Here is a 21,172-nt window from a genome sequence, read left to right on the forward strand (position 1 = left end):
AAATGACATACAGCTCCAGCCGTTCTACTTATGTATATTTTAACGTGATAAACGACACGTTAGGGTACGTTAATCAGAGTGTGCACGGATGCATGTAAACATGAGTATTAGTGGAATATTCATTTTCATTAGCCATGTAAACAGCTTAGTTAAAATGTTGTATTTTACAGAGTGAGGGCAGAAATCAGAATATTCTGTGCATGCAAACATCATCACTGTGTTTGTTTTACTGACTGGTGCTGAGAATAATGATTACTCCATGTTGCCTCTGTAGGGACTAATTAGTGAAATCAGAAGTCCGACATGAACCAGAACAAACTCGGTGTGTTAATAAAGAGTTGAGTCTTGTAAATGTTTGCGTGTGTGATTTGCCGACATCATCAGTGTTTTCACATGGACACATTAAAACAGCCTGATGGGAGCTTTATTACCGAACACACGCTGAGACACAACACAACAATTACGGCCTGTTCTGCAGCTTCTTGCGAGCTGGAGAAAAGACGTGTTAGTGTGATGAGAGAGGAGAGCCAATAGACTGAGACACCACTGAACTCAGGTCAGCTCTGACACAAACACTAACTGAAGGGTCTATTTTATAAGCAGGTTTCGTTTCTCACTTCTCAGACACATTGTTATTCAATAATAATATTATCACACATTTCTTTAGTGGTCTGTGCAGAAATGTGCATTTCTTAGAGAATAACAGAACAAAAGCAGATATTGGTTAGCCAGTCAAACTTTGCCACAATCTCCTTCAGTCATTCATGTTGCTGCTGCTAAACTTTAAATCTGTTTTCCTCTCTGCTCCTGTCAGCTGTCATTTTAGGTGGAATCGTCAATCCACCCCGTTCACCTCCAGTCACCTTATCCAGAGCCCAGGACAAGCTCTTCAAAGCCCACTCCTCTTTACATCCAGATCCTCAGCTCCCTCTTCATCTCATCATCACAGTTACCACCACCAGCATCCAGACTCCATATGGGGAGTTCCCTAATCTACCACATCTTTACCACCCTCCTGGAATAGATAACATCACCATGGGGTCAAATCACAAGACTTTTCACATTTCTCATACTTATGTGCACATGTAAATAAATATTCTTTTCTCTCAGAACAAGTCTCTCCTGATCGAAATTTGATTCTGACTTCTCCCACTAGAACAACATCTCACTTCACCATCAAATACTAACTCATTTTCTATAAACTGTACATAGATATGAAGTCTGACACTGTGTCAAAGAGTGTCCATGCACAGTGAGCTGAAGGACGTGTGGGCAGCTCCTGTTTGCAGTGTCCCAGTGGACATACAGACAACTGTCACTGGATTACTCTGATGCTGAAGAAAACTTAGAAATCATAGAAACAAGAATCATTATGTTTCTAAGTGGATTTACGGCCGTTTATTCTTTATGGACATCAGAGATAATGAGCGGTCACACTGAATGATATCAACATGTGCTTCATGTCTGTGTTCACATTTCAATCAGTGAGGAGAAGAAGTTTCTTTACCTCCTCCATGATCTGTACATCTCTGCTGCAGCACCTGATTAAGATACCTCACATAAGGGATGGGTGGCTTGATCCTAAAATACTGAAACTCTTGATACAAGAAGATCGATCTTAGGGTGAACAGGATCAATACCAAAAAAAGAGATTAGTTAATCTCTTCCACATCGTACATATTTGTATTTCAAAAGTAAAACCGAGCACATCTAGTGCATGTACTCTTTGCTTCTCCACTGCTTTTGTGCTGTCTGCACTTAAACGATTCACTCCTGCTGCATCTTTTTAGTTTCACCAGATACCGGCAGTAGGAGGATCATGACGCCACCTCCCAGCCCTCCTGTTTACTGCTGGGGGCTGATTAGCCTGGAAATCCAGACCCAAATCTAGAAAGATTTAGGGTCTGGCTATGAGTAATGCAAATGACCCAACTCGAGGGGCAGCACCAAGCATGCATTTTAAAATATTTGGGATGCACCGAATATTCGGTAACTGAATATTGCAAAAAACACACATTCGGTATTCGGTGGAATAAGTGAAAAGCAAGGCCGAATAATAGCGGCGTGTTTTGATAATGCAATCAAACAGCGTGCTGTGACAGGCGGAGTAAAATGTCGGCAGTGTGGCGATCCGTCCGTGACGGCACTCGCATTTGCGACTAAAAATAGTTTTGAGCGAGCAAAATAGGCTTAAATCATTCAGCACGCTGTGCGAGCAGCCTACAGATTTCAACCAGCAGCAGAAACGAAAGGCGAATCTAACTGGTTGTGGGTTGAACGGGGTCACAGACACAGACAGTAATGCATTCTTGTCAAATACGGCGGCCATCGGCTTACCGGCGACGGAGAAGTCGGCTCCAATAATATCCTCTTCTTGGCGTGATGACTGCCCAGAAGTACCTGAACAGCTGAGCCGTGGCGGCACACAGGTATGTGACATGTCAGAGGAGAAACGAGCCTTTCACATTTCTGTCTTTGTGTCAGTAACGGTCCACAAACCTCACCGCACTTTAGGGACTGTTCATTACTTATGAAGGGACTGTCAGGGGAGGAGGGTGGCTGGTTGATTCTTATTTTATTTATTTATTTTATTTTGATCCCCCCTATGTTCATCACTGATTGATGCTGTTTTTGAAGTATGAATAAGTCAGTAAGTAATTTATTCCACTGAAATATCATTGATGTATTATAGAAAAGTGATTTATCTTTTTATAAATGACAAAAGGCACATCTGCCTCATTTTTGCCGTGGTATCGTAATACTACTCAGAACCATGATATTTTCACTGGTATCGTACCGTGGGTCCCAATTTTGGTACCGTGACAACACTAATCTGGAGGGGGTTCATCTGCAAAAACTAATGAAAAACTAAACAACGATATTCGGTACTCGGTATTCGGCCAAGCGTTTAATATTATTCGGCTTCGGCCAAAAATTTTCATTTCAGTGCATCCCTAGAAAATATCACTGCACGCAATTGGATAACACTACGACCAATCAGAACAATACACGGGGTGACGTATCCAGAGCTTAGCTACCAGCGGAGCTAACTGGTAGATTAGACTCTTGCCATATCCATCGGCAAAACAGCAAAAACGTCCTTCTTGCAAAGGAAAGAGCGCCGTCTTCTGTTCCTCTTTTAGAGAAAAAGCCAAGTCTAACTCGTTCATTGTAGCAGCCAAAGCTGTTTCAAACAACTGGTGTTCATCCGTAGCCATCTTGCAGTGTTTACTGACTGATTAAGGACCTCTTCGTCGCAGCGCTCAGCGTCGTCATCTGTTTAGCTTGCCTCTGGCCCGCCTATAAGATACACCGATGTGATTGGTGCAACTCGGCTCCAACGGCATGGGTAATGAGCATCATTACTGATTGTCAGAGTGACTCACTGAGCAAATTCAAATTATGCTCTTGCAAGAACTCTGGATTTCCAGGGTAGACATGGACCGTAATTGTACTGTGAATAGAATGGCGTGCGCATCCACGTTACAGTAGGACATTCAATGAGGATAGTATGTTCGAGCCTGACTAGTTTTATCCGACACATAATAGCAGTGATGGATTAATGAAAGAGGAAAAAAACATGAGAAACAGAACTTGGAGCTGCAACTAAAAACAAGGGAGGAGAAGAGAAATGCCTCAGCGTCCAGACCTCTGACACAGAGACAGAGTTCACTGGGAGAGTCTCTTTCGAGCAGCTTAGACGAGGAATATTCCAGGTATATATAGTAGCCTAGTGAATTAATATTTTAGTCCAATCAGGTCTTCAGCGTTGGTTGGTTCACCTCATAAGTCATGACATACCACTCCCAGCCCAAAATAAAAAAGCCACTTTTGATAATAAAAAGTATTGTATGAGTATTGATATTGGTGGTTCTTGCCCTGTTTTATTTAGTATCTGATTGAAACCAAATTTTGTGGTATTGCCCACCACTACCTAACATCCTGCTGACATTACAGAACACCTGCATGCACCTGCCCCTTTCACCACACACAGTAACTTTACCTCACCTCTCTCCCACCTCTCCCCTGTAAAAACCCCTCACAGTTTCAAAATCTCCTCCACAAACACTTTGCAGTATGTGTGTATAACTATATAACTATAACTAATAACACAACTTAAAATTGCTTCCTCAGTGCAGACCTACAAGCTTTAACCAAAAAAGAGACAATTAATTAAAAAAAACAGATAGAGAAAGAGAGCTGCAGACACCACGGCGGGTGCTAAAAGCATCAAAATAACCAACATCAACAGCAGAACAGAACATCAGCACTGCAGGCGTTTTAATCATTTTTATGCTCACAAGTCAGAACTGTGATCGTCAAATGGAGGAGGAAGAGGGAGAGAGACAGAAATGTAGTGAGAGATGTGAGAGAATGTGGTTAACACTGTGTTTGCCTCCAGTTCAAACTGATCAGCAGCCAGCGGAGCTCAGAGGCAGCACTGACCTGGGGTCTGCTGCAGCACCACCTCGGTGAGGTCCTGCAGGCGGACGAGCAGCAGCAGAGATCCGGCTCCCAGCAGCAAGAGGAACCACAGGGAGCCGTACAGGGAGCAGGGCAGCTTCATGACCACTCGCAGCGCACAGTCCTGCAGCCTAAAGTCCACCAGGCTGACCCCAGATCAGCCACCACTGCACAGCCTGCAGACACAGAGGAGGGAACAAACTGTTCGTTACACGTATCAACATGTGAGGCTTCACAGCTGAGGAGGGAACATGACTCCAGTTAGGCTCTGCTGTACTGAGATCAGCTGACTGATCATTAAAATGTTGCAGAGAAACTAGAAGTTGTCACATTCCTGTTCAGACACTAACATCTGTTAACATCTGCATGAGCTGCGAGGTTCACACTGTGAGGAGGAAGATGAGACCACGACACACAAACAGTCAACAGCTCCTCCAAATTAAAACACAACATACAGCGATTGTAACGTTATGATCTGACCTCAGCAGGATCATCATCTGTCTGTGACTTGTTATATCTCTGGGGTTGTTGAAGGTGGCAGTGCTGTTTGGGCTGAGAAAGCCACGTGTAAGTAAGGTAAAGGAGGTTGTTGGGTTGGTGTGGGGAGCAGTGAGAGCTGGCATTAGGGGAGTGTCTCTGGGACGCCAGAGATCACTGTCTAGCCTCCTGGAGGTGTCGTGGGACCAACTAGACGAAACACTGGTGAAAGGAGGTTCCCACCTGATGACTCCAAATACGTGTTAGTTATCACTGCTCACTGGTCTGTATAGTTAAGCCTTGCCATAACAGCTTATCATAGGGCTTAGGAGGTTATTCACTGAGTGCTGATCCTTTCTCTAGAGCACACATTTCTTGTGTTTATTTGAACACTGTTGGTAGCATGTTCAGACACGCACATTACCTGCTTAGAGAGACGATCATAATAACCACGGCTGTAATGATTTCTGTATTTGAACCAAACCGTCAATGTCCAGCTGTAACAGTTCGGCTATAACATTACAGCTGTAGTGGTCTGGCTGAAGCAGTACTGCTGTAACAGTGTGGCTGTAAAGATTTCTGTATTGGAACCAAACTGTCACAGTACGGCTTTAGCAATACGGCTGTAAAAGTACAGCTGTATTGTTCTGGCTGTCATGGTACGGCTCTTACAGTGCAGCTCTAACAGTACAAGTGTAAGGATTCCTGTATTTGAACCGAATTGTCACAGTAAGGCTGTAGCAGTGTGGCTGTTTTTTGTTTTAGCCGTACGCTGTTTGCAAAATGTGCTGAGGTTAGCGCAACGATTTGATTGGCTGTGAGTCAGTCACACAGATGAAAAGGCGGAGCTGGAAGACAGGTTCCTGCAGGTCAGCTACAAGAACAACGAAGAGACAGTTGTGTAAGGCGAGGACAGCGTGTCTGCGTTGTAAATGGAAACACATCCAACATGCTAACACACATTTAACATCCTCACCCAGATGTGACGCTCACCAGGATGATAAATATTTTGTTGTTTCGAATGATTAAACAAAGGTGGAACAACTGAAACACTCCTCCTAATGCACAATTTAGTTTTTATTATTTATTTAGTATTTTCAGTTTGATTTCACAAGGGAAGCTTTTCAGTGTTACAGCCTGTTGTGACCTGTTGCATTATGGGAAAGTGTTTGTTCAATGTTAGTACATTACGATACACAAGTGTTTGTAATGTTCCTTATTTTTATCATGGAAATAGTTTAACAAAATGTTCCCACAGGGAGGATTGTGTCTGACTTTGTTCTACCGTCTGTTCTACATACACAATAACTAGGAGATACTGATGAGTTATTTTTTCCTGCTGTATCAAACTCACACTGAACAGTAGCTATGTTTCCATCCAAAAGTGATTAGAATCATTGGGAAATGCGCATTAGTTTTTTGTGAGTTTTCCACAGAACCTGAAACAAAACAAATCTTGCATTCTTCTTCTTCTACGTTTTCTGGCGGTTGGCAACCAGCTTGTAAATGCATTACCGCCTTCCTGACCTGGAGTGTGGATATTACCATTAATTTGAACATAACTGTTTCCATCCCCCGTTTTGCAAATCAACATTTTTTCGAATCAACCAAAACCCGGCTAAAGCGAGTGTATTTTAGTTTGTGCGAAACAGGGGATTTTAATTCGAATTTTGGCATTTCCATCATAATTTTTCGATACGATACTTCTAGATGTGCATCTAAACAGGCTGATGGAAACATGGCAAGTGACTCTGGACTCACCTCTACTCATAAGGGTTAAAGTTAACACTATTAAAGTTAGAGAAACATGATACAGAGCTGAAACGATTCGTTTATTAACTGAGTGTATTTCCTGGATTTCTTTCTTGTTGTCTGCTTTATTTCACATTAAACTAAATCTCTTTAGAGTTTTAAACTGTTGTTGTCTTAAACAGGACATTTAATGACGTCACCGTGAGAAACCGTTTTCAGTTTAAAGCCTCCAAAAATCAAATTGCAGGTGACAAATCGTTCACAGACAGATACACCTGTAGGCTCTCTCCACATTGCAGAGGTGTGTTTGAGTGTTTGAACAACTGCAGAATTAACACCATAACCTTCTTCTGAAGAGTCATAACTCCTCCGACCACTGGAGGGCGCTCTCACTGTGACATTAACAGATGTAGTTTAGGGGCATTTGCTGAAACAACTGATTCGGCTGTTTTTTTGGGGCGAGGACAGTCTCTAAATAAAACCGTGTTTGGACACACTGTACACTGACTGTACGTGCGTGTGTGTTTACTGCTGAAGAATCTGCTGACTTCACGCTTCCTGTTCCCATGGGGCCATGCAGGAACATCTGTTTCTCTGGAGTGCACTCAAACAGCTTCCCTCAGCAGGTGCGACTCTATGGTTGCTATGGAAATAACCTATGCAGGTACACACACACACACACACACACACACACACACACAGGTTCACACTGCAGGCTGAGCAGATATTAATTCGTGAAACAGCAGCTCAGAGGATTGATGAAGCCTCCTGCTTTCCTCCAACCTCAGCTCACTGAGCAGCCATGATGGGAGTAAACACCAACAAATGTCTAATTTAACTGAATCTCTAAATTACTTTTGGCCGATGAGGACTGAAAGATACCAGAGCACCTCCAATAAAACAGCTAAAGGGCCCTTAAAACGTCACCAACTTATGTTTCTGTAGTGAAGTCAACATTAACACATTATGACCTTTAAGTTGATGTGTTGAACGTTATTTCCACATCCAGCGGTTACAGATTAAAATGATGATTCATCAGGAGTCTTTGTGTTTGTGTCACTTGATGAAAGTCCAATACAAAGTGGTGCTGGAATGAGTCCTCAAACCCAGAGATGAGCCAGTATGTTAGTACGTCCTGTTGAAGCCAACAGGTTTTTTGAATGGAATTTTTTGGTTAGATGCCTGAAATAAGATCACACAGCTGAAGAGACTTTAACATTTTGTTCTACGACATAAAATACATCAGTAATTACCCTGCTCATATATATTTTAAAGCCTTTAGGTGTTGGCGGTTGCTAACAAGTGGCTACATGAGACTACAGAACATCATCACGCCGAACACGGCTTCAATACCTCATTGTGATAAAAATCCAGGAAGTAAAGCAAACGTTGAAGAAGAGTACACTTGCAAGATAAATGTGACACTTTCTAATGTCACAATGGAGGGACAACTACGCAGGTTGATTTTAGCGCTGCTCATCGTGGACTATATTGCTGTCATTGTTCATTTTAGTCAAACCATACAGTTTGAAAACGAGGCGCAGCTCCAACTAGAAAACAATGTTTTGATGCATTGGATGTGCTGAATGTTCATATTAAGGCAGTACAGGAGGAGGTGCACATTAATAATCCTCCAGAACTGTAACATGCTCATGTTTAACCTAAACAATGTGTCATGTGACTGCAGTTGGTTTACATCCAGGTCGGAACTCGTTCTCACCACAAACCAACCGCACCAGAGTTCATTTGTAACCGGATTGAGACCACCTTTTCACGAAGGTCTCAGTCTGGTTGTTTTGATGCGCACCTGAGTGTGATTGCTGTGTTCACACCTGCCCAAATGAACTGCCCTTAGGGGGCAAATGAACTTGAGTTTGATTGAACTGAACCAAATAGGGCAGGTGTGAAAGCACCCTGAGAGTGAACCAGAACAGTACAGTTGTGGTCGGACAGGTAAACAATGAGCTGAAAGTCACCATAAAGTTCTATGAAGATTCAGCTGATCTTTCTCTACCAGCGACACTCAACACCCTGTCATAATAATACCTTACAGCTGCTTTAAGCAGATAAAAACCTCTGATATAAAGTTATTAGTGTGTTTGTCAGTCAGGTCTCAGAGTTTGACCTCATTGCGCTAAAGATGATTTGTGACCAGACAGAAAGTCCAGATGGCTTCAGTTTGATAAATGAATTTAATTATAGTTGCATCAATCACTAAAGAGCTCAGGAGATCTGACTGGACCACAACATTATACTGAATTATTATTAAGAAAACAAATCCATGTTTAACACCAACAGTTAAGAAGTCTCTGTTTTATAGTTGTTTATGTTCTGATGAACAGGTGGTGGGTGTTGACATAATAAGATTTACATTTTTATAAGTTGTGTCAGACCTAAACTCCTTTATGTTTAAATCTGTGTAGAGGTGCATCTAATGGAAACCTTCAGTAATCTTCCACTAATCTGTGCATTATTTTCTCTATTAATCATTTGGTCTCTAGGGTGATAAATTGAAATTGTATACAAATATCTTGTTTTGGGCGACAAACAACTCAAAACTGCAGAATCAGTTTAAATTTTCAAGAAGCTAGAACATAATCTCAGATTCTTTTGGACATAAAATAAGTTGATTTTAATTTGTAGCCTGGAATCAGAGTCAGCTGGTAAATTAATTTCTCTCTTTGTCATAAAAAAGAACAACAACAACAATAATAACTCAGGTGATTTTCACAACTAAACTTCTCCACATTATCTTGTAGGTGTCTGTTGACAAAGTTGAGTTCACCTCCCCCCTCTGTGACACTGAGGTCTATTTCGTGCAGCAGCTGCTGAACTAAGTATAAAACACTGGCTGACCTGAGGTCAGGGTAAGTAACACCAAAATATATTTGGAAGTGACTGATGAGTCTCTGAAACTTCTTCAGTCTTTGGAGTCAGAAGACAAACTGGTGTTCCTGCTCTGACTGATGTTGAAGGACTCGTCACTGGTCTCACTGGTCTTACTGGGCAGCAGAAGCTGCTGTGTTGGTCTGATGTTTCAGAGACTGGTGAGGCTTGAAATCTGATCCAGTTTTTCCAGTTAAAGAAACACATTAAAGCAGCTGTGCGGAACTTTTTACCATTAATAAAACTTCCCCTAGTTCGTATCACCCCTCCTTGAAAATCCGCATATTTATTTGAACCCAACAGCGACAAAAAAGCCTTTCTCTATATGGCTATTTAGCGTAGCCTCGTGCGGGTCGGACGGACAGCGGAAGTCAGCAAACCAGTATATGGCACCCGAGGCGGAAGTGATTCTGCACGCCCGCAGCGGCCCGCAGTCAATAAACCACAGAAGAAGAAGGAACCATGTTTACAGAGAGTGTTCTCCAAGTAAGCGGTACGCAACCGGCATTGCTGAACACATAACAGTTTTACCAGATGTATCTATAAGGACTTGGTTGTACTTTCGATGTCATGGCGGATAAAGAAGGAGCACCATCTAAAAGAAAAAGAAGAACAGAAGAACAGAAGAAGGCTAAATGGGACAGTGATAGGGCTCGAGCCCAAATGCGTGTAAACCTCGGTCGGGCATTCACCAAGTGGAGAGAGCTGAGAGATTTGAAAGGTTTTAAAACTGATCCCGAGTTGGCCCTTTTCCTAATCGACAGCTATGTAATTTTTGTTTTTATTTAGAGAATATACCTCAACTTGTTAGACGTTTTTTCACTTCAATATATGACGACATGGAAGTTATAAGCAAGCTAAATTTAACGTTAGCTGATGTGAGCCGCTTTTGTCTAGTAACGTTACAACAAACGCCACAAAATTATCTGTGACTGTGACCATGAACACAAATACACAGCAGGCAGATGTCCTCAGTTTATAAGAAATTCAGAGCTACACCAGAACATTTATGAACAGGTCTTACTTTACTACTAACTTGTGTAACGTTAGCATGCTAGCATGTTTCCACTAATTACTTGGACTGACCTAATGTTAGTAGCGCAAGCGAAGGCTGCAGGTAACAGCTTTGCTGTATTAGGATTAGATCAGAACAGAAACACGACAGGAGAATTTACTGAGTCATTTTGCTCTTTCCACTGACTGGACTGGACTGACCTGACGTTAGTTAATCATCTCGCTCTCCAAAACAAATGCATGCGGTAATTGCCAGTTGCAGTCAAGATTTTATGACACCAGGCTGTGGGTGTCATACCGCTGCGACCAAAGGGAGCACTATAATCAACGAAAACGAAAAGTTCCGCACAGCTGCTTTAATGAAGGTTTTATCACTGAGGTTTAGTAACTAGCTCTTCCTCTGATTTCTGATTTCAACACGTTGTTCATAATGTAGCTTTATTATTAGGGGTGTAAATCACCAGTTTCATCATGATGCAATATCATATTGATTCTTTGTCGATATTACAAAGTCTGCCACAATACAGTTTCGATTCGATTTAGGGGCCTGTGATCAATATGAGACGATATAATACAGCCATTTAACACAATCTGTTACAGAGGAAGCTGCCACCCCTGTCTTCTTTGGGCCATAAAAGATAAAAACAACACATAAATACTAAGTGCAGTAAAGTTAACTTGAAACTGACTCCACTAACACATAAAATAGCTCATGGGATAAGCTAACCATAAGGGCTTTCTGTCAGAGCAACCTTTCTGTGAGAAATCTTTTCAGTTTAACCTAAACCATGGCTTAAAGCTCTGAAGACAAACTCCTCCCAACAGCCATAAATCATGCATCATCATTTAACACAAGCATTAAATTCAGCTCAGTAATAACTGTGAGTGTACCGCATCGTGCATCCTTTCATATTTTTACACTTCACTGCTATTCCATAGTTATACATCACTTCATGCACAACGCTCCCTTTGGTCCTGAAGGCGTCTCCAGAGAAGAACTCTGTTCATCCCACACACATTTTCTATTGTCCCTGAGACAACGGGAGGCTGTTCGTCTCCAGCCTTATAATTTAATCCTTTTCCATCACTTCCCCAGTTGGGCAGTGAGCTGCATGATTTATTAGCCTGACATGGCATTATACTTGCCCCGGACCACTGGGTAAGCTCTGAAGGTGAATTCCTTTCATTATCGACTAATGGATTGATTAAACGTCTGGTTTATAAAATGTTAGAATATAGAATATTATAGAATACAGTGGCAGCTTTAATTCAAAACACACATTGGAGTTTTCTGTTTGTGTTCCTTGTTTTATTCATTCATGTTTCTGTTTTTATTTTGTATATTCTCTCCTCATGTGTTGTGTCTGGTTTTACTTTCTGTCTTTGTGTGTTTTCCCGCCTGTTTTCTATCACACCTGTCTCGTTAGTCCTTCCCTGTTCCCAGAGTCTTCCCTTTACACCTGTTCTGTATTAGTCTTGTCTGCTCCACCACAGTGTGTGACAACCTTGAAATTTAAACACTTTTAGTAGCCTACATAATTTATTTTTGTTTTTAAATTATCCTTTCTGTTGTTTGTAATGCTCTTACGTCTTTCTGTGATGTCTTCAGGTTTTGTGAAGCTCACTGTTTTGCAGCTTTTTGTATGAGATGTCTTTTATAAATCAAGTTTTGTTAATATTCTCAAGCACAAAGATATTCAGTTCACTGTCACAAGAGACAAAGAAAAGCATCAAATCCTCACAGCTGACAAATAAGACAATAGAACACCACTTAAATTATTATTTTTTTCCCGTTAAACAACAGACTGATAAATCAAATGTTTCAGCTCTACAGGACGTCAGCTGAACCCTCAAACCACCCCTGCTCGTCTCTGATGTTACAGCAGAACCACAGGTCTCCATCTGACACTCAGTTTATATGTATGTAGATCAGGGCTGGGCTAAAATAATTGATTCATATCGATCAATATCAGTTAATAAAATCCGACATTGATCTTTTAATATACGCTTCTCCCTGTGGATGTGTGAAGCTTGTTAATCTTGCCTAAGTAAACTGGCTGCTGCACTAAATTATTAACGTCCATATATTGAGTATATGATATATATTCCTCATGTGATCGGCCAAGCTTGTGTGTCGGTTCAGAATATTTAATGAGATGAAGTTTGAGGGTCCTCAGTCACAGAGAATCAGACATACAGCAGCTCTTTTGTTGCACAGATGAAGCTTCTGAGCTTTTGTTCTGCTCTGAAATGGATTCAGAGTCTGAGTGAAGGCAGAGAAGCTCCAGCCTCTTTTCTTTGTATTGAAACTAAAAGCACCATAATAAAGTGACACAGATCCATAGTCTGTCTGTTTTCAGTGGAACATGAGTCTGAATTAACGCTGTCATGGATCAGAAAAGAGTTTTCTGATGCTGCATCAAAAGGTTTCGGGGAGGAAACTAGAATTATCGCCTCGCGGCTGAATGCCTCGGTGAACCAGTCAAGTTGCAGTTACAGATTACATCCATGTCTGTGAAAACATGGATGCTTCAAACACATCTTTCTCCCCGGCAGAAGAGACGATCTATACAATTGGCACAGTTTCCAGATCAGTGTCACCAATTCAGTATCTGACCAAATGTCTCCCCTTCTGTTCCTGAGTTATGGCGTTGAATAGTGGACAGAAAAATGTTTTTGCTGCCAGTATCCAGGCCAAATTAAATCTCCCTCCTGGTCACTTTTTCAGTTACCTCCAAATTACAAATCTGGTGAGACAGCGAGTACCTAATTTTGACACACTGCCCACACAACACGACTTTTATGACCTCATGACTAGAGCTCCCACGTCCAAACATTTGATCTCCAATTTTGTCTGTCTCTTTACTCTGGCAACCCTTTTTCTCCGTATTAAAGAGACTTGGTCGAAGGATACAGGCGAGAGGGTTACAAAGAATTAAAAAATGTTCCATTAATGCTAGACTTCAAGGTATTCAGTTACAGTCATTCGTCGCCTGCATTTCTCCAAGGCTAAACTGAACAGAATATTCCCCTCTGTCTGCTGTGACAAGTGTAAAACAGGCATGGGGACCTTAGGTTATCTCTTCTGGTCTTGCCTCAAACTCAGGAACTTCTGGGCGGACATTTTTCACTTGTATAGTAACATACACTCACCGGCCACTTTATTAGGTACACCTGTTCAACTGCTTGTTAACGCAAAGAGCTTATCAGCCAATCACGTGGCAGCAGCTCAATACATTTAGGCATGTAGACATGGTCAAGACAACCTGCTGAAGTTCAAACTGAGCATCAGAATGGGGAAGAAAGGTGATTTAAGTGACTGAACGTGGCATGGTTGTTGGTGCCAGACGGGCTGGTCTGAGTATTTACTGGGATTTTCACACACAACCATCTCTAGGATTTACAGAGGATGGTCCCAAAAAGAGAAAATATCCAGTGAGCCAAAATGCCTTGTTGATGCCAGAGGTCAGAGGAGAATGGCCAGACTGGTTCAAGATGATAGAAAGGCAACAGTAACTCAAATAACCACTGGTTCCAACCAAGGTCTGCAGAAGACCATCTCTGAACCAACAACATGTCCAACCTTGAAGCAGATGGGCTACAGCAGCAGAAGACCACACCAGGTGCCACTCCTGTCAGCTAACAACAGGAAACTGAGGCTACAATTCACACAGGCTCACCAAAACTGGACAATAGAAGATTGGAAAAACGTTGACTGGTCTGATGAGTCTGGATTTCTGCTGCCACATTCAGATGGTAGGGTCAGAATTTGGCGCAAACAACATGAAAGCATGAATCCATCCTGCCTGCACATTGAGCCACGTTTATCCCATATTAGTTTCCATATAATCAATGTTTGTCCATTCACAGTGAGCTGAATGATGTGTGAGCAGCACCTGTCTGCAGCGTACCCATGGATGTACAGACAACTCACTGGATACTTTGATTCTGAAGAAAACTTAAAAACATTACGGTTCTTTTTTCTATGATTTCTATGTGGATTTCTGGACCTTTACTCTGAATGGACATCAGAGATAAAGAGAAGTAACAGTGAATTATATATGGACAATAGAAGGAGGTAAAGTTTTGACTCAAACTGAATGAATCTGTCTCGAGGCTGTGAAGAAGACCTCATGTTTTAAAGTCAGTTAATTGGATGCATGAACCGCTGTCTCAGTCACTGCTGACTACAGGATAACTGCAGTAACTACCTTCCTCTTGTTATTAGAGAACGCCTGTGTGCACCTGTCACCTGTCTCTGCATTAACACCAGCTGATGTGCAGGTGGACCTCTTCTCTCTCTGAGTCACTGGTGTTACATATTCAGTAGTGTAATGTACCAAAGTAATTATATTTCTTTACAGTATGCAAGTATTTTGTGGGAGTGTCTGTACTTTTTCTGCCAACTGTCCACTTTTTCTCCACTATATTTCCTAAATAAAATGCATACTTTTACTAAAAGCACACATTTACCCAAAGCATCTGCATCACATACAATATAGGGAAGTAAAGGATGAAGGACGGAGGAAGAGATGGATGGACGGATGAAGGAATAGGAGGCAGGAAAAACTGGATTTTGTTTTTTAAATCCCTTAAGTTGTGAAGCGGACCTCATTTTTCTTTACATGTAATATGCACTCCATTTTTTGGGTTGTGTACATGTTAAGAAGAAATATACTTAATAATCTTAACTATTCTAACTTGCTTTTCTATTACAAACATTAACAAACTTATACTTATACTTTTAATATTTAAGTACTTTTAAGATCATAAAATTATTTTTAATAGTTAAGTACAGTGAATATCAGACACTTAAAGACTTTTACTATTCTAACATTCAACTTTAACTTCTACCAAAGTCATTTCCTGGTATAATATCTGTACTTTTTAAAAAAAAAATCGAGAATATTTTACACAATGTATATTCACAGCAAGAATCAAACTCAACGAAGCCCATATATATGACGAGGAACAAAGCATGACATCCAGTCACAATCCTCCCCATTCTCACTAACACCAAATAACATCCGGAAGATCGTCAATAGGACGGTCCTCCATCTCCTGACTAGTGCAGAAATGACAGCTGAAAGTCAGGTTTAATATTAAAAGAGAGAAGGAGAGATGCCTATGTAAAAGGCAGGTTCAGAATAATGGGGTACTTTATCAGACACTGACAAAAAACAACAAGAACAAGAGACAAACACAAAATCCAAGCTCTGGAAGTACTTCAGAAAGGGGCCACGCACCTTTTGGAATTTTTCATCTGAGTTACCAATTGAGTAACATATGTTTTCAAGATTAAGACGTAATGTCCGTCAGCCACTGGGCATGAGTGGGCGGGGCAGCGTCCCTCCATCTGACTAGAACTGCCTGTCTGGCCAGCAGAGAGGCGAAAGACAGTGTACGCCATTGGATCAGAGTCAAGTATACAGTACATCATCATCTCATCATCAGAGGGCAACCAGAAGGTTGGGTTGCAGGCCAAAGTTGATGATTGAGGATAAGGTTTGGAAGACGTCCTTTCAGTATTTTTCAAGACTCGGATACTACCAACAGATATCTATAACCTGCAATAATCAGGTGTATGGGGAGTTAGGAAGATATCCGCTCTGTATTGCAGTTAAAAAGAATTACTGGCTACTGGGGGAGGTCATGAGTCAAATAAATGAAATGAAAAGTGTTCTTTAAAGTATAGAGTATTTAATTTAAGGCCACTTCAGAGTCTTGACAGTACAAATTGATTTTTAAACAAATACACGTCTTAAAGACATTTGATCTGTTTTTATCCTCTCAGATAGAAAGTCTCTAATCACAGATCCTTCTGCAGCAACATCATCATCATCAATACAATGCTTTGTGGTGTCTTTACAGTTGGAAATGAAAAACTGTGTCTTTCACTTTGCTCTGCGCAGCAATAAAGAGTTGAGGAAGGAGGACAGAAACGAGCTCTATTCAGTGTAACGACAGATTGGACTCAACTCACAGAAATCATTTGGCACTAATTCTTCAGAGTTCAGCAGGAGGCCAAGGACACTTTGTCTCCTCTCCTTCTGTGAAGCCTCCACTCTGGAGAATCATGTATGCACACAGCAGCAGCAGCAGCAGCAGCGTCCAGGGTGAGACATTGTACCGAGAGCTCGGGGACACAAACGTCCCTTGTTGTCCCTGAAATTAAGGTGACCGAGCAGAAAACTGCAAGTCACAGCATGATTAACTTTACAGATTTATAGCTCTCGATGTTTTTAACAACTGTATGTGTACTTAGTCTCCCTCCATTTGCCTACAACCGCTTTCTGAAATTAACTTTTGAGTAATGAAAAACATTTAGCTCATTTTATAGTGGCGAATTCATTAATAAAGTCATTTGGGTTATTTGGAAACTGGAGTTTACACATCAGTTGGTTTTAATTTGCAGCCTGGAATCAGAGTCAGCTGTTCATTTCTTTGTTTTCTTTATTTTTCATTAAAGAATAATAATAATAATAATAATAATGAGCGGAGTGTGTCCTCCTGAGAGAAATTTAGTTTGTAGGTCAACACAGATACAGTTTAAATGCATTAAAGGATCAGTCTGCTGTTACTCGTCTGGACTCAGACCAACAACACGTCCGTCTGTCTCTCAACAGTCTGACTTCCTGTCTGTGGCTCTCAGCTCCAATCCCATTGGTCCCCACTGAAGATCTTTAAAAACACCTCACAAACACAGTTTCATTTCAAACAGCTGCTCACTGGAGTTTCTAATCAAACGTTTGTCTAACTCAAACACCTCATGGGAAATATTCTGTAAATCCAGCTGGATGATTGCAACGGACAGAAATATAAAAGTACCGTAAATATAATCAGGAATATAATCTGTAAATCCGATGAGTTGATAAGCCACCTCCTCCGCCACAATAAAGGGCCTGTAGCCTCTTCAACAGGAGCTAAGTAGATTAATCCTTCATTCCCTGATGAGACTGTAATCTTATGGGATATACTGCAAAAACTCCACGTCTATCTGTGTTTATTCAGATCATCATCATCGTGTTGTGTGCTGAGGTGGGCAGAGGTTGAATGTGTTGGTCCTGAGCAGCTAAATGAAGTCTGAGCTCACTGGTTTTTAATATTTAATCATCGTCAGGCCATCTTTCCCTCATTTTGTCCCTACTTTACTTAAAAAAAAAAAAAAAAAAGACAGATTGGTGACAGTTTGGAGGAGAAACCAACAGGAAGTGTCTTATAATAAAGTCAGGCTATCAGCAGCCTCAATAACAGCTTTAATACTCTTTACCATAATGAGGAATTAAATCAATTTCACTTTCTCCATCTGGATCAGGCCTGAATTAATTCGGTAACCACGACGATGTGTTTTATTAACAATTTAAAAAAACAAATTGTTTTAAATGGACTGTCGCTCTGATTCACACCTCTGACAGTCTTCTTCATCACAGCAACAGCAGCTGAGGATCATGGGAATCGTAGTATTCAAAGACAGAAAAGATCAAAGTAAAAATAATTCAAACTGGTGGTCAGAAGATGACGCAGCATGATGGGTAAATTACCAGGAGAGTCCTGAGTCACTGAAGCACAGTGAGGTCAACCTGCACTGACTGATGAGTGTGTAGAAATGAGTGTGTACAGGTGAGTGTTGATATTTGTGTAGTAGACATGAGTTAATGGAAATGAATGTGTAGAGATGAGTGTGTAGACATTACTGTGTAGTAGACGAGCTAGTAGAGATGAGAGTGTGTAGTTATGGATGTGTAGAGATGAGTGTGTAGAAATGAGTGTGTAGAGATGAGTGTGTAGTTGGGATGAGAGTGTGTAATAGGGATGAGAGTGTGTAATAGGGATGCGTGTGTAGAGATGAGTGTGTAGTTGGGATGAGAGTGTGTAATAGGGATAAATGTGTAGAGATGAGTGTGTAGTTGGGATGAGAGTGTGTAGAGATGAGTGTGTAGTAGGGATGAGAGTGTGTAGTAGGATGAGAGTGTGTAGTAGGGATGAGTGTGTAGAGATGAGTGTGTAGTAGGGATGAGTGTGTAGAGATGAATGTGTAGTAGGGATGAGAGTGTGTAGTAGGGATGAGTGTGTAGAGATGAATGTGTAGTAGGGATGAGAGTGTGTAGTAGGGATGAGTGTGTAGAGATGAGTGTGTAGTAGGGATGAGTGTGTAATAGGGATGAGTGTGTAGTAGGATGAGAGTGTAGAGATGAGAGTTTAGAGATGAGTGTGTAGTAGGGATGAGAGTGTGTAGAGATGAGTGTGTAGTAGGGATGAGAGTGTGTAGTAGGGATGAGTGTGTAGAGATGAGTGTGTAGTAGGGATGAGAGTGTGTAATAGGGATGAGTGTGTAGAGATGAGTGTGTAGTAGGGATGAGAGTGTGTAGTAGGATGAGAGTGTGTAGTAGGGATGAGTGTGTAGAGATGAGTGTGTAGTAGGGATGAGTGTGTAGAGATGAATGTGTAGTAGGGATGAGAGTGTGTAGTAGGGATGAGTGTGTAGAGATGAATGTGTAGTAGGGATGAGAGTGTGTAGTAGGGATGAGTGTGTAGAGATGAGTGTGTAGTAGGGATGAGTGTGTAATAGGGATGAGTGTGTAGTAGGATGAGAGTGTAGAGATGAGAGTTTAGAGATGAGTGTGTAGTAGGGATGAGAGTGTGTAGAGATGAGTGTGTAGTAGGGATGAGAGTGTGTAGTAGGGATGAGTGTGTAGTAGGATGAGTGTGTAGAGATGAGTGTGTAGTAGGATGAGAGTGTGTAGTAGGGATGAGTGTGTAGTAGGGATGAGAGTGTGTAGAGATGAGTGTGTAGTAGGGATGAGAGTGTGTAGAGATGAGTGTGTAGTAGGGATGAGTGTGTGTAGTAGGGATGAGAGTGTGTAGTAGGATGAGAGTGTAGGGATGAGTGTGTAGAGATGAGTGTGTAGTAGGGATGAGAGTGTGTAGTAGGGATGAGTGTGTAGTAGGATGAGTGTGTAGAGATGAGTGTGTAGTAGGGATGAGAGTGTGTAGTAGGATGAGAGTGTAGGGATGAGTGTGTAGAGATGAGTGTGTAGTAGGGATGAGAGTGTGTAGTAGGGGTGAGTGTGTAGTAGGATGAGTGTGTAGAGATGAGTGTGTAGAGATGAGTGTGTAGTAGAGATGAGAGTGTGTAGTAGGGATGAGTGTGTAATAGGATGAGAGTGTAGAGATCAGAGTTTAGAGATGAGTGTGTAGAGATGAGTGTGTAGTAGGGATGAGTGTGTAGAGATGAGTGTGTAGTAGGGATGAGAGTGTGTAGTAGGGATGAGTGTGTAGTAGGATGAGAGTGTAGAGATGAGAGTGTAGAGATGAGTGTGTAGTAGGGATGAATGTGTAGTAGGATGAGAGTGTAGGGATGAGTGTGTAGAGATGAGTGTGTAGTAGGGATGAGAGTGTGTAATAGGGATGAGTGTGTAGAGATGAGTGTGTAGTAGGGATGAGAGTGTGGAGTAGGATGAGAGTGTGTAGAGATGAGTGTGTAGTAGGGATGAGAGTGTGTAGTAGGATGAGAGTGTGTAGAGCTGAGTGTGTAGAGATGAGTGTGTAGTAGGGATGAGAGTGTGTAGTAGGGATGAGTTAGTAGTGTTAGCAGTGGTAGTTGTTGCTGTGTGTAGTGTGTAGCAGCAGTGTGTTTAACCTCAGCCTCCTACTCAGTCAGAACCCAGTGGACAAGTGTATATTGTGTACACTGTGTACATTGTGTGATGTACAAAGAGACATATTGTGATGAATGAGTGTCTGACTGTAGGAGCTCTGTAATGACCCTGTTTGAAGCAGCTTTTCAGCCTTCCTCAGTGCCTCCTCTTCATCACACCTTCAGCCTGCTGCCTCGATGTAACCAGATCAGCTACAATCCTTTCTGACATTTCTGGGGCTCCAGATGTAGACGAGAAGTGTTTAACTTTTAGTCTCTCTTGTTAAACTCTTGGATCAGAATCTTCACACTTCTCCCGCCTGACTCAGTCTCTTATAAAGAGTCACAATATTGATACAGCTCAACACGTCTCCAACAGTTCAATATCACCAATCGTTTCCTGTTTCAGAGCGTTGATGAGCGGAGGGAGGCAGCTCATGGAGCGGTGCTGGTGGACGGAGTGTGTGATGGATGCTGCTGTTTGTCTGCAGACGACACAGATAGATATTGATCTCTGAGTGAGTTCTCCATCTGTCATGTTAATCCTCCACCGCGGGTCCCTGAGCTGTGGACGCTTCATCTGATCAAAGAGCCCTCGGCCCAGCTGAGACTCTCAGGTGTCAAAGGTCAACAGGAAACATGTCTGACTCTATGAGGATTTGACGTCCCATCACTCTGATTATTATTCACTAATACAGTCCATCAACTGAAGGTTAATCAGCTACTGTTTTAATCACTGATTAATCGTTTGTTTTAAGCACAAATTTAACAATTTCAATCAATAAACTAAGAAAAGCTTGTTCATTTTCCATTGATCGACTAATCAATTCATAGACTAATCATTGAGGTTATATTCTGAATAAGTTGTGTTCTGCTCTGAGAGATAATGATGAGTATTTTTTTTTACTATTTTCAGACATATAACAAACGATTAATCAATTA

The 21,172-nt window shown here is 41.5% G+C and overlaps 1 protein-coding gene across 1 annotated transcript in view; it reads right to left on the reverse strand.

Moving 5' to 3' along the window:
* LOC117262070 (carbohydrate sulfotransferase 8) overlaps nucleotides 1-21,172 on the reverse strand; it is a 74,203-nt gene that overhangs the window by 39,102 nt on the left and 13,929 nt on the right. Inside the window, exon 2 of the mRNA XM_033634726.2 lies at nucleotides 4,447-4,640. Within this exon, the coding sequence (XP_033490617.1) occupies nucleotides 4,447-4,567 (121 nt within the window). The 5' untranslated portion in view covers nucleotides 4,568-4,640. The remainder of the gene's footprint in view (nucleotides 1-4,446; nucleotides 4,641-21,172) is intronic.

This window comes from Epinephelus lanceolatus, chromosome 5 (assembly GCF_041903045.1).
Source record: "Epinephelus lanceolatus isolate andai-2023 chromosome 5, ASM4190304v1, whole genome shotgun sequence".
Classification (NCBI taxonomy): domain Eukaryota; kingdom Metazoa; phylum Chordata; class Actinopteri; order Perciformes; family Serranidae; genus Epinephelus; species Epinephelus lanceolatus.